This window comes from Triticum urartu, chromosome 3A, assembly GCF_056163025.1.
Source record: "Triticum urartu cultivar PI428250 chromosome 3A, HENAU_Tu73, whole genome shotgun sequence".
NCBI classification, from domain to species: domain Eukaryota; kingdom Viridiplantae; phylum Streptophyta; class Magnoliopsida; order Poales; family Poaceae; genus Triticum; species Triticum urartu.
Genome location: NC_141875.1, coordinates 1,731,013 through 1,746,011, shown reverse-complemented (window position 1 = coordinate 1,746,011; position 14,999 = coordinate 1,731,013). Strand labels below are relative to the sequence as shown.

The following is a 14,999-nucleotide window of genomic DNA, read 5'->3' as shown; positions in this document are numbered from 1 at the left end:
TTCTGTGCAACACGTTCCCGCACAAAGTGATAGTCAACTTCAATGTGTTTTGTCCGAGCATGAACCGCGGAGTCCTACCTACCGCACGAGTCAACACACGCATCGCATGTTCGTCCACACTTGCAAATTATACAGATATACAGATATGGATCGGAGAAGAGGCCTCGTTTCCCTTCCTTCCTTCCTTCCTTCCCTCCTTCCACTTGCATTTTGCTCCTCCTTCTTCCTTCCTTCCTTCCTTCCTTGGATTCCTTCCACTTCCGTATTGTTGAGCGCTCGTATTTCCCCGCTGCAAGTCCTCCCCTCCAGCTGCAGGTTAGTGCTCTCCGTTGACTCTACTACTTATCCTCGCCGATCTGTTGTGTGTGTATGGCAGTCGTGCTGTAATTGCTTTGTGCAAAGCTCGATTGTAGATCTGCGTTGTGCAAAGCTCGATTGGATTACCGTCGGAGAACCAAGAAAGAGCCGACAAGTTAGATTGCTCATAAAATCTGTGCTCACGTTTATTATATCTGTATGTGTAAACATGCTCCTGCGTCTTCTGCGTTTACATCCAGGTGAACCAATAGCATGGCTGATGGGCCAAGCCGTGTGCCACTCCATTCACTGGAGATTATGACAGATAATTTCTCTCAAGGCCGGGTGCTTGGCAGCGGTTCTTACGGAAAAGTTTACCTGGTGTGATTAACCATTGACAATTTCAGAAATGGTAAAATAAATTCATCATTCGTTTGCATTGTTTATTTCATCTATTGTGGTGGGATTTAGGCGCATGCATCATCAAGGGCACCATTTTCTCATATTCGTTTTCTAGCAATCTTGTTGAGCAACAACATGCATATAACTTTCCAGAAATCTTTGCATATTCCAGGAAGAATACCTGAGTATAATATTTTCTTCTTTATAGATGCCACATATATCCCTATAAACAGAAAACTGAACCATATATATTTTTCCAATAGGGGGCGCGGGAAGATGGGCAAAAAATTGCTGTAAAGATTCTTCATGACATGCCAGGGCATGACGATGTGCAATTTGATAAGGAATTTTACAATCTTGTAAATTTGCAACACCAGAACATCGTGGAGTTAGTTGGTTATTGCCATGAAACCCGCCGAGAATACTTGCCGTACAACAAACCTAAGGTTCTTGCTAATGTGACTAAGAGAGCGCTTTGCTTTGAGTATATGGAAAATGGAAGCCTTAGCGACTGTCTTTCTGGTAAATGTATAATGATGCTTCACTTGTATACGTAGAATGTCAACCTTTCATTTTCTGTATATATGTTTCAAGAATTCTAATATTTTTTTACTTATTTTAGACGAATTTAAGGGACGTGGTTGGCGCAATCGCTACGCTATAATTAAGGGTATTTGCAATGGTTTGAAGTACCTTCACGAGGAACTGAAGACTCCCATTTTTCATTTGGATCTAAAACCGGCAAACATATTGCTGGATAAGAAGATGATCCCGAAAATTGCTGATTTCGGATTATCCAGATTCTTCATGGAAGATAAATCCTATAGCACTGATAGTCCTATAGGAACACGGTAAGCTTATTCTACATGTGAAATGTTTAATTTCTCTCAGTACAGAATTCCTATTTTCGTCAGTCAGTAACAGTACGCGTTGTGTCGTGCTTGCAGTGGGTACTTACCACCGGAGTTTATAGATCATGGCATAATCTCAAATAAACTGGATATATTCAGCCTGGGAGTTGTAGTTATAAAGATAATTGCAGGTTCCAAAGGCCACTGCAGAAGTGCTGAAATGACCTCTGAGCAATTCACTGAGATTGTAAGGATCGTATTTATTGATATCGGATGTACATTGTCATTCTGCTATTCTGTTTTCTTTTACCGACCATTCTTTGTGCTATCATTATCCAGGTACATGGGAATTGGATGACTAGGCTACAATCAGAGGCATCAGGTGATTTGTTGGAGTCGTATTCTGAACAAGTAAATAGATGCATCGTCATTGCTTTGAGCTGTGTGGAGGATGATCGACAGAAAAGGCCAACCATAGGGGACATCGTTAATATGCTAACTGATACAGAGACACCAGAAAACTATCATGGGGCATTAATTGACCAGGTATGATTGTAGTCGTTTTTCTTGTTTTCCCATCCTACAAAAACAAGTGCCAAGCTTGAACATATATATATTGCTGATGCTTCCGACCTGAAAATAGTATTCCAATGGATATTAATATTCTTAAGTTTGACGGGTTGGATGGTGCACCCTGATACTGTAGATGAGCACTTTCATGGTAAAGGACACTGGCTTGAAAGATGTTCATCCCCTAAGCGCTGTCTGTGCAACAACGGGTGAGACGAAGACATCTGAGGTTTGTTGTTGATCTTGATGGATTTGAACGTGATCAAGTAGACGCCAGGATATTCTCTGATTTTTTTTCCCCGTATATTTCACCTTCTGTTTTGGGCCTGGGACGGCACATGTTTTGATCAACCATGCTTACTTCAGGTCATACTTCGTGATGGTGACCGTATATTAAGGTCAATGGATGTGCACCCTACAGAGCCTTGGTGAGTTCAAACTTCTAGCCGTATTGTTTGTTACCTAAAAAGGCTTCCGCCCCGCTTTATATATAAATCAAAGATCACCAACGTCCCGATACAGACGCACGCCACCACAACAACGCACACACCCAAGGCATGATACACAGGCGCTGAGCGCAGCAACACCACCCCTAACTACGAAGAGATGAAGCCGCATACGACGATCCGAGGACTCCAAGGCGGCGCCTTCAGCAAGGACACGACACCGGAGCGCTGTCACCGCCCGATCCAAGGATCAGAGTTTCCCCTAGAGCCCACGATGGGCGATGAGAGCCGCGACAACGCCTTCAAGAAGGGAACGAGTTTCGCCGCGGCCGGTCTGTCCGCAGAAAGAACAGGTTTTCACCTCGGCCACCCCTCACCGCCACCGAACGCCGCACCCCGGCTACCAAGCCGCCCGCACGGCCATGACCACCCGGCAGCACCAAGCCGTAGCCTCTGCCCAAAAGCACCACGCTACCACCACCAGGGCCGCCGCCCCGGCATCCAAGACCTAGGCACCACCTGAACCGAGACCCGCCGCTACCCCAACCGAAGAGACGAGCGGAAAGGCCCCGCCTTTCACACCCCTGGACGACCCCAGCGCTGAGGCCCAATAGGCTGGCCAAAACTGGCCTCCATCGCCCATCCTGCAGCCCCGAGTGTGAGACGAGCTTTGTCCTACTGCCGGGCGCGAGACGAGCTCCATCCTGCTGCCGGGCACGAGACAAGCTCCATCCTACTGTTGGGCACGAGACGAGCGAAGGACCGCAGCTGGGAGAGGGCCAGCCCTTGGACCGAAGTAACGCCCGGACGACGAGGAGATGGAGCGACGGTCGAAGCGGTCCGGACGAAAACGAACCGACGCCGGAGATAGCCGGCCGTCGCCGCGGGCGGATCCGCCAAACCACCGTGTAGCTGCCGTGCCCCCGGGAGGCCATCACCATGTGCCGGACCTCCATGCGCCGCCGCCCACGGCCGGAGCAACGGCTACAACAGACTGCGGCCCCACCCGCGCCGTCCACCCGGATCCCCCCCCCCAGATCCAAGTCGAACGCGCCGCCACCCGCCCTGCAGCCGCGCAACAGCCACCCCAGCCACCCATGAAGGCTGGAGGGAGACCTCCAGGAGCGGGAGGAGAAGCCACCGGCGGCCACCGAGCCATCCGCCGCCACCACCGCCTGAATCAGGCCTGGACCGGACCAGATCGGGCCGTCGCGGCCGCGACGGGCACCGCCACCACGCAGCCCACCGCGTTGGGCCACACGTCCGCGACGCCGCGCCGACACGCCCTGCGCCCATGCATCGCCACCATTCGAAGCTTCACGGCCCGCGCCGGCCGTCTCCGAAGGGGGGGCGAGAAACCCCACCGCCGCCGACCGGGCTTTGCCCGACGGCGCGAGCCTGCGGCGGTGAGGGGAGGGAGGACGGCCCGGCGGCGGCACTAGGGAGAGCCCCCCCCCCCCCGCCCCCCCCGCGCGCGCGTTCGCTCGCGGGAGCGACGCGGGAGGGGAGGGGAGGGTCCACAAAACTCGGTATTGTTTGTTTGGTGTGGGTACAAAGTGACGTGCACTTTCATCACTTCGGAAACCAGGCCTTAGCCCTGCATTATAGATAAAGCAACCAACCAAAGATCCATTTAAGAAGTACAAAGGTAAAGGAAGTCTGTCGTAGAACAAGGTACATAGAAACAGGTAAATAGAGAGTCTGTTGTAGTAGGCTATCCTTCTGTTGTCTCAGAACTTGTAGTCTTGGTTCAGCTACTTTGGTTGATCCTGAGCGTTGGAAACAGTTTAGTGTGTATGGTTTGCCTCATTTTAATAAAATGGGGCGTGGGGAAACCCCTTTTCATTAGAAAAAATAAAATACACAACCAAACAAGCCCCCAAAAACAGGAAACAGGTAAATAGAGGCGAGGCGACCGGCGCTAGCTCGTCGGAACCAGACGACTCGCCACCACTTGAAACCGGAGAACCATCAAGTCAAGGGTGTCTCACTCCCGGAGTCTCACAGGAAGCCGTCACTGCTGCATAAAAGCAATAAACGCAAATGAGATCAGTCGCATGTTGCAGCGGTTCATGAACAACCACAAGCTTATTTCGGCATGTCCAAAGGGCCCAAGCCATGGGTGCAAAGGAGAACAAGAGGAGGCCTCTCCTCCAACCGGTGAGAGACTCAATAATTGCCACAAGGTCATGCAAACCTGCCGGGCACCAATGGCACCCCAAGGCCTCGCGAAGGCAACCCCAATGGAATTTAGCCTCCATGCACAAGAAGAAAATTTAAGAAAAATCCTCGCCCACCCCGCGCAGAGGGAAAAGGCCATCTTCAGGGCCATTCCTCTTCAGCACTTTAGAGAACCCGACGGGAAGCAGCCATGGGTGAGCTGCCACAGGAAGATCCGAATCTTGAGCGGGACGCGCATGGCCCAAAGCTCAGCAACCAAACTGGGGCCATGCCTAGCCACTAGGGAGTGTTAAATAAACCTAGAGTTGAACACTCCCGATGGCGAGCACTCCCAGGACACTGAGTTTCGCGAGCCTGGGGAAAGCCAACCCCCACCCATCATGACCAGAGCCTACCACTCAGTTGTCTCCTTAGCACTGAATGGCCAGTGAAACGAGAAATTCTAGTGGCATTACGACAGACCACGGCAACTTTAGCGGCAGACTCGTTACAAATGGAAAAGAGGGATTAGAAAGAATCCTACAGCGTGGCATGCGGCTAGACTAGGGACCCCTCCGGAATGAGGTGATTACTAGTTTGCATCGACCGCTAGAACATGGAACCATCCTTTCGAGAGCATGCGAGAAGAGGGTGGTCATAAAAGTATTACTTTGATCAGATCAAGCCAAAGCCGCCCCCCCCCCCTCACCTGAAGAATCCACCAGATCAATTTCAGGAATAGAGCACATTGATGTCCCGGGACGCAATAATCCCTACACCACCTTGATCTATGGGATGGCAAACCTGCGCCCATTTAACCATGTGGTACTTATGCTTCTCATCTGGTCCTTGCCAGAGGAAGCGATAAACCTCCTTGTCCATCTATGTGTGGATCCCATGGAGGAGAAGGTACAAGCCCATAGGAACATGGGTAGGGTAGAGTATTAATTTGGATCTTTTTAGCAACTTTGGACATGAACTTGCCCCGGGAGGGCTCCACACGGGACCAAAACCACTCCACTAGTAGGCCTCAGTCCTAGATTAGGATCCGCTAGTCAGTAATTGGAAAACCCAGGTAGGTAATGGGGAAGGCGTGGGGCGACAATTCGGGTTATTTGCAATGCGTTGCTACTCGTCTGGTGAGTAACCCAAAAGCACGACCTCGCTCTTGGGAAATTTAGTCTTCAAACCAGACATCACCTCAAAACAAAGTAAGAGACCGGCTCCACCATGGTCGGATCCCTCCACCATGAACATCGTGTCATCCACATACTAGAGGTGGGTGAGACCGCCTATAGCGATCAAGTGGAACACAACCCCATGGATGTGGCCAGCCTCTCTGGGCTTATCCAGAATATATGCAACGACATCGGCGATGACGTTAAATAGGAGCGAAGAGAGAAGGTCCCATTGGCACACACTATGGGTGGACTTGAAGTAAGGTCCTGGCACACCATTGGTATTGATGGGCATGCTACACAAGTTGCATCACCCAGGTCATCCCATGGTCATCAAAGCCCCTCCGCTCTAGGACCCGATGAAGGAACGAGCACTCCAAGTGGTCATATGCTTTCTAGAAGTCAAGTTTAAGGAAGACCCCCCTCTAGCGCTTCAACTTAACTTCACGGAGAACCTCAAAGCACGAGCACCCCATCTAGCTAGGAGTGGATGAACCTATCAGCAATTGGAACCAGGTGCATTGCGCACTCCTTCCAAATATGCACTGAAGGACGATGATCATAGTAATAGGACTAAATTGCCTAATGTCGTTGGCCCCAAGAACATTGGGGATAAGGGGACGACCCTGAAATTAATTCATGGCATGTTAAGGGTCCCGATAAAAAAGTCCCAAAACATCCGAACCACCACTTCCTTGGTGGTGCTCGAGAACTTGGTGAAAAATATCAGTGGGAGGCCATCAAGACCCAGGGTTGAGCTTGTTTGCATGTCCCCCGAGGCCGCCTCAATTTCTTACTAATGGAAAAGAAGGGTGAGGGTCTCATTCTCCGGCAATCAAGACCCTCGACTCCATGGGCAAGAAATTAGGGCAAGGGCACCCCCCCCCCCTACTCCGAGCGGCCTCAAACAATGCCTTATATAAGGCATATGTGTGCTCCTGGATGGCGCGAGGCTCTTGAATGAAGGACCCATGCTACTACAAGGTTGTCAGCATTAACCGGCCAAAAACCATCATTAGTGGCCAGTTGGCGACCCGTCAGTGATGACTACCTTAGCACTGACCGATCAGCTGACATGTGATTACTAGTCATCACTGGTTGGCCAACTGGTTAGTGGTGACTATTGATGGGGCGACATGGGATAGACCAGTAGTGATCGACCATTCACTTTGGTCGGCATATGATGACTTGTGGTGCCTTTGGTAGCAGGGGTTGCAATGCTAGCACACTGTTCTAGCAGTGCTGCCCAGACTACACCGCCTCATACAAAGATACATTACATCATCAACATTGCATTTCATAGCATCACATACAAAACAGTATCAACATTGCATATCATCCCATACACAAATACATTGCATACCATAGCCTCACATACAAACAGTATCATCATTGCATATCCTCAATATTTCATTTCAACATTTTTAACTTACGTGCATGTATACATTGTTGCCGTCGTAAAGTATATCAAATCTATCCATCTTACCTCTTCATGTCTGGACCATTGATCCTTGTCAGATATCTGCTTGACCAACTCACTACAAATATTTTTGCCAAATACGGAGGTTCCTTGATATCCTAGCCCCAAATGTGATGGTTTTCTGTAATTTACTTTGAAATGAGAGAAGAGAGGTTGGGAGAGGGGAGGCAGCGGAAGGATCAGGAGAGGTCAGAGAAGCGTCTCATCACCACGCAAGATGCACAAACCTTAGAGCCAGGTTGGCCGGTCCCTTTTGGATCCAAAGCCATCGGATGGCAGCCTCAGGGGTCCATGAGTGTGCAAAACAACATAGATCCATTCCCGCAATGCCGCTCACTTTAACTGGGACATGCCGAACTGAATCAAGGGAGCAACTTATCCACGTGTGCCACCTGCAGGGGGCACTTTCCCCTAGCATAGGACGTGTCATCAATTGGACGCTTCTCCCATAGGAATTTTTTCTGTGTTTTCTATTTTTTTATCTTCCAGGTTTTTCTCGTTTTTTGATTTATTTATTTTCATATTTGTTTTGTTTCTGTTTTTTTGGTGGAGCATAGGTGCTTCACATAGCAGAACATATGTGCTCCAGGTGGGAGCACAAGTGTGGATCATGCAGGAGCATAGTTTTTGCTTCACATTCAACGCAAGGGTTAGTATTAGGTGGAAGCATGAGTTAGTAATAGGTGGGAGCACGGGTTAGTTCATATTGGGTGGGAGCACAGTTGTGCTGCACGTTCGAAGCATAGGTTAGAACTAGGTGGGAGCACGAGTTAGTACTAGGTGACAGTACGGATTAGTTCATATTGGGAGCATAGATTGGTGTGGTTAGCAACGCACATGTTAATACTAGTTGGGAGCTTGTTCTGATGCACAAGTTAGGAGCATAGGTTAATACTAGTTGGGAGCATAAATTTCGCTCGAAAATAAGTTCGTTAAGACCTATGAATATGAGATTAAACCTGAAAATATCTACACGATGAATACAATGGTGAAAACGGTTTGTAATTTGTACCGGCGGTTCATGAGATATTTGTTTTTTTAACGGAAAAACTAACGCCCACACGTGTGGGTGTTTGCACATCGCTCACACGTCTCCATCACCACTCATTTTGCTACGTATGAACAGATGACATCAGCAGAAATCTTTTTGGTTTTCGGCTTAAAAATGTTTTATCTCTTAATTATAAAAGCGAATTAAAAATCCATTTTCACCATTAAATCCGTCTCGACGAGATCTTCAAAACTAGACCCCATGTTGATATGTTTCGACGAAAAAAAAATTTGCCCAAAAGTTGCCATGATGTTTACACTGTAGTTGCAATAGTGTTTAAACTAAAGTTGCCATGTGGTAATTTTAGTTTGTAGATCATGGCAATTTTAGTTTTTTTATGATGGCAATTCCAGTATTTTGACCATGAAAATATTTTTTTGTATGAACCATGGCAATTTTAAGTGCATGTATCATGGCAATTTTAATTTATGGTGCATGGCAAGTCTAGTTTCTTAATTCCTCATTTTATAATATGTCAAAATTTACTTTTAAATGTAGAAGAAAATAGCTGAAATATATCATGGCAACTTCAGTATAAACATCATGGCAATTCATGTGCAATAGACACAGCAACTTTTAACTAAAAAAATTCGTCGAAATATATTGATATAAGATCTAGTTTCGAAGATCTCGTCGTGAGGGATTAAATGGTGAAAACGGATCTTCAATCGGATTTTTCATTTAAGAGATAAAAAATTTTAAAAACAGAAAATCCAAAAAGATTTTCACGTGCATGCATGTGGTGACATGACGTAGTCTATGTGCTATAGGGCGTGTGGGCGGGTTTGGCTCCCACCACACGTGTGGGCGTTAGCGTTGTCCTTTTTTAAACGGGTCTAGAAAGAAACACACAACCAAGCTCACATTCCTCATGCAGGGGTGTAAAAAAAATAGACCAATACTCTCTAGTGGTGACAACTGGTCCACCTGCGCTGCATCATTTTTCACCACCAAAGGAGTCTGGGATAATCTTTGCAAGGGGTACCTCTTAATTGGTGATTTCGCTGAATGGAGTACCCAGACATCTTGGCTGGGGCAGTGGGCAAGGAGAGAGCTGGGCCAACCTAGGCCTTGGTACCGGTCCATCTCAAGGGGAGTGGGGACGGTTTCGCGGTGGAACCCTTGCCCCATCCGCAAGAGGGTCGGCGGTGACGGCCCTGCGCACACCAGGGAAGCGCCAAACGACGGTCGCACTCGAGAGCAACACAGCAGATGGACCGCGTGCCTCACGTTGCCATACTTCAACTGGCTGCGACACCATGTTCTACCTTCGCAGCGAACAACCCCGGCGGGGAACGCCCATGCACCCAAGACAAAGACAACTCGATGGTGGGGAGACAAGCCCCGGGCTGCTAACTTTGAGCCAGCGCACCTGGCCACTGCAACAATGCGCGACCTTGGGCGTCACCGCCGCAGTGGCGATGAAGTCACCAAGGTTGCTAATGCAGCCCTCCTCCTCCTCCACAAAGTTTTCCCAATGGGCCACGAGGCCTCCAAGGCGCCGACACCAAGGTCGGGCTACCGGCGAGGGCGATTTCAACTGTTGTGCATAGAGAGCGCCGCATATCATGTAAATTTTCTGGAAAACGATGGAATCACAAGTTTGGCCTAACAATATACAGCTAAATGCATCATCCCATTACCTGTACGCTCGACCTTGATCTTGGTCACGACTCACGTGAACATTTTTTGATAAAGGCGCTTTTGTTAACTCAAAATATAGCATCGAGCAGATACAAAGCACAAAGATCGACACACGCCTCTGCATAGCTGAGATGAACACAACCATCAAACGAATAGTCTAACGAAGAATATAAAACAACAAAGTGGCAAAAAGCCATATGAGACCGAAAATATGCCTATGTCAACGAAGAAGGTGGTCCGATTCAGAGATTATGCTGTCACCCATGTTGGGTAAAAACCTCCTCGGGTACCATCTCCAACCGCATACACACCGCCCTGAACAGTGATTGGTACTCAGTTCAGTGCAGAGTAGACCACGTATGAAGTCAGTACGTACAATGGTAAATAACCTCCATAGGAGAATTGATTTTGCCATTAAAAACACAATCATTTTTACATAGCCAAATCTACCATAGTCGCTCCCACCCATATTACTGTGCTAAACATATTTGGTATTCCATCAATCCAGTGGCCATATATATTGGCAAAACATGTTGATGGATACAAATTTGACGCTATTTGAATGCCTAATCATGTAAAACGCGCAAACTTGCATTGAAAGAAGAGTTGTTCGATTGTCTCGTTACGAGTACAAAAACTACACTTCTTGTTTTCTTTCTAATTGCGTCAAGCGAGGTTGTCTTTAGTTAGCACAACTCCTCACCGAAGATACCACATGAAAATCTGAACTTTTAGTGGCATATTCGATTTTCAGATTTGTTTATTATTGTCCATTGGAATCTCTGTTTGAGGGAGTGCACGGAACATAGAGAACTGCAATGGACTCAGATGTAGTAAGATTCCAGCGAAACACATCCCGCCCTTGTGTCAAGTTAATCGAATCCAAACCGGATATAAAATGTTGTCATGACACAACGTGGAGGCTAATCAAATCCTTCCTAAATGATATATCTGGTGGGGAAGAGCTCATCATGTGTGGAAGAGTATCATTCTTATCGTGTACAATCAGTTGTGTGTGAGCATATATGTAGTTTGATAAAAACAACGTGTTGGTCTGGAGCTAACACTAGCTCATTAGATTTTAGGTTGACGGCTTAAAATAGTATTCCCTCCATCCCGCAATATAAGAGTGTTTTAGTGTTAAAAACACTCTTATATTATGGGATGGAGGAAGTATAATTTAGTATATAATTAATAGATATGTAGATAGATTCAAAACCATACAATCGATTATAGTGCAGCTCAAAAAATATGTATATATACATTTTGCATGTAAACTATGTAATCCGGCCCAAACGGATACAATTTTCTTTTGCTTCAAGATTGATGGATTTTTCCCATAAAAAATATATTTGTAAATAAAAAATAGTATTAAGCTATCTCGTGCATGTGCACAGGTTGATGACTAGTTTTAATAATTATTTTCTATGCCTGCTATGTTTTTTCGTGTCACACGTAGGATTTTGGCAGGCTATATGAGTCGACTTGTCATTTGGAACTACAAGACCCAGGTACGTATGTACGTAGGATGCAGCCGTATTCTTGTTGGGATGCAATGATGGGCTGGGCCCTCACATTGTATATTACACACTGATTTCCAATTGTATCCATATCTTTTGTGCCATGCAGACAAAAATGATGGAGCGTGAATTCTACCCTGGGTTTGCTCATGCCATAAGAACCTTTGTCTTCACTTTTGTGGTTGTTTCCACTGTTAGGTTTATCGTGAAGTCAACGGAGCAATTGTTCGTGGTGGGTGATGACACCGGGTACATCCACGTGTATGAATTTATGACAATGAAGAGAGTCAAGGAATTCAAAGCTCACGGCGATGATGTCACATCATTCGCCGTTCACCCGACCCAACCATTTGTGCTGTCGGCATCTAAGGACAAACTGATCAAGCTGTGGGACTATGAGAAGGGCTGGGTGTGCATTCGGACATTCACGGGCCACTCAAGCTGGGTGAACCAAGTCAAGTTTAATCCGCATGATGCCAACACTTTTGCCAGCGTCTCCTTTGACCGCACAATGAAGGTTAATTAATATTCCTTCTTTTAATACTCGTATAAACTTGTGCTACAAATAAATATTGTTTGTCCATCTGGTATGATTTATTTATTTCTCGTCCACAGATCTGGACAATCTTTTCTCCCATCCATGTCACCAGCCTCGACTGCGAAGATATGCAGTGGTCTGTTGATTACTATCCCACGGGTGGCGATCAGCAGCACTACATGGTTACAGGATCATACAATGGGACGGCACAGGTATGGCTTCTAGAAAGATCATCTTCTTAATTCAGCAAACAAACAAATGATATCAGATGTTGTACTGCGTGGTTGCATGCATGCATGACTCACATCTCAAATTAACGTCTCACATGCCGCAGATCTGGGATTTGCGGACACAGACGTGTATCTGTGAAATCAATGGGCCACGTACATTCGGATTAACGTATCTCAAATCAACACCCTGTCAAGTTGGTGTGGTCGATTGCCACCCAGATCGTCCGGCAGTGTTGGTTACTGCATCAGAGACCTACGGTGTTTCTCTCCACGACTCCACAACCTACAGGTATAACGCTCCGGCAGCCGCTACTATACACTGTGGCCTCGTACTACTCCCCAGGGCCATAGTTCTTTTCTAATTTTCAGGGTCCCACTAAAGGAACACATGTGATGGTCATTATAATAAAAAAAATGTCCATGTTGGATCTTCTTTGAACAACAATCACATAGTAACACGAGAATGTTTTTGGGTCAGAATCCATCCGGGATAAAGCAGACGACCCAAAAATAACGCTCCAACTACAAGCTTGCTAACTTCAAAATTAAAATAAAAATTTACAGGCTTGCTTTCCAGTTCAAGTCCTTGTATTACAAACCAGAGGGCCAAGAGCATGGCTACACCATTTTCCTCCTCTAAGAATTTTGGAAATTAACAGTAGGATTCATAATTTTGCAGGTGTGAGAGAACGGTTCATTTCGATCTTCGCGATGTTTTATGTCTTGCATACATCAAGGCCACAAAAAGGTAACAGAAGAATTTCATACAACTCTTGTATTTTACCCCCGCACATCATCTTTTCATCAGTAGATAACGTGCTAACAAACTGAAGCCATCTCGTCCGCACGAAGAATCCTAGCATTCCTAGCCAAATCTGCCAACATCCAAGCTCAACCAGCCCTTTGAGCAAAGAAAAGCATAGTCAACGACTGCTTGTTGCTTGCACACATTTAAGAATGACGGAATGGGGTACGGAAGCACTGCTCTTTCATTGGTATTAGAATCTTGGGAAATGAGATCAAGTAACTAAGGTGCATGCTTCCAAAAATTGTTAACGGTTTGTAAATTAGGCCTCCTCCAATGCAAATGTGTTTAGGTAAGGTGCTAAGTGCATGAAATGGCATAATAGCAACTAAAGTCCCCAATGCATAGGTGCTCAGATTCTTATTATAATTAGTTGTAGGTTTAAATTGTGTTTTCACTTATAGGTCTCCCTAAAATGGAAAACTTCATTGAACCTACATGCATGTCTGTTGTTTAGATACTGTGATTTCAGTTAAACCTGTTTATGAAAAGTTGATCTCGCATCGATTTAACGTAAACTCTGTTTGGATACCATAACCAATCCCTGGATTACCAAACATGGTATCGCCTACACCTGTAATTTGTGTTTTGAGAAATGATTAATTGTCATTTTATGAAAACTCACTCGGTGAGCCAACTGCATCGTCGTTTCCCCAAAGCCAATCTGGGATATGCGAGGCTCTTGCTATGGTGGTGGTGGTGCCACCACCGCGGCATGTAGTGTCAGCCTTGAAAGACTTTGCCAGCTGTGTTGGCGCTTGTTTGTCGTCATCGCCACCGCCGTTCCACCATCAAAGCAGTCTGCCACTGCCAGCCCTTGCCCATGGTCGCTGCCACATGCCCAAGAGGATGACGAAACAGGAGGAAGATGTTAACATAGCCGGCGGCTTCTGCCCTTTGGCGATCACATCGGCACTGACGCTCATGGAAGAGGAGGACGGGTACATTTACATATGCAGCAAAGCCTCACCGGTGAAGAATCTTGATGAAGATGCAATCATCATCAACAGCCCTATCTCAAGCAGAAGTGATTCCAATTCAAACTCCGCATGTGATTGCAGCAGCGGCGGTTCTCATTCAAATTCCAGCAGTGAATGTAGCAGCTCGTATTCAAATGAGAGCATCAACAATACAGCTCGAGCAAAGTGCACACGAACTGATCTCCCATGGTAAGGAATCTTTGGAAAGAAGGCAGAAGGAGACGAGCTCCGGGGTGAAGTCCCGTCGGGACGTGCTGGAGACAAAGAGGACGGTGATGCCTAGCGAGAAGATACACTGGGTGGTTCTTAAAGGCAGCTTGGGCTCTTCCTCGAGTGTGACGATCACCCCAATTAGTGGCAGCATCAGAGCTCGGTTGTGTTCTTGCGCCCGATATGAAACTTCATCTAATACACATGTCTCCTATTTGAAGTTATTAAGCCAAATAAAGTATTCCATAAACCAGTTTTAACAAAGCCACAACTTAAAACTTGTTTCCTAAAAATCCTCTTTAGCAGATTTTGCTAAAAATTATTCCATATATCAGTAATCCAAACAACCACTAAAGTGTGGGATCACAAAGTAGGATGGTTTTGTAATTCAGCTTGGGAGTTTTCTTCAGAATATTATTCCACAGTTGAAACTTCTGACCAGAGTATCATATGTATGTAGCCTCGCCATTGCACATACCTACGGCATTGTAATCATGGGAATCGATGAACTTTCCATGGACGCCCTACCTCCTGCAAGGTAATTGAGGAATGGAGCAAAATAAAGCTTGAACAACGGAGCATGAATTGCGTGTTTGAGTTATCCAATGCAAAGTTGCTGCAGAGATTGTTCTTAGTG

The 14,999-nt window shown here is 46.4% G+C and overlaps 1 protein-coding gene across 1 annotated transcript; it reads left to right on the top strand.

Moving 5' to 3' along the window:
- The first annotated feature begins 995 nt into the window (after positions 1-995).
- On the top strand, positions 996-13,052 carry LOC147977524 (uncharacterized). The gene is made up of 9 exons (XM_087545791.1): positions 996-1,221; positions 1,322-1,550; positions 1,647-1,797; positions 1,890-2,096; positions 2,487-2,548; positions 11,539-11,590; positions 11,709-12,116; positions 12,215-12,349; positions 13,047-13,052. Exons 1-9 carry the CDS (start codon positions 1,011-1,013, stop codon positions 13,050-13,052), a joined length of 1,461 nt encoding a protein of 486 aa, XP_087401917.1. The 5' UTR covers positions 996-1,010.
- The last annotated feature ends 1,947 nt before the right edge of the window (positions 13,053-14,999 follow it).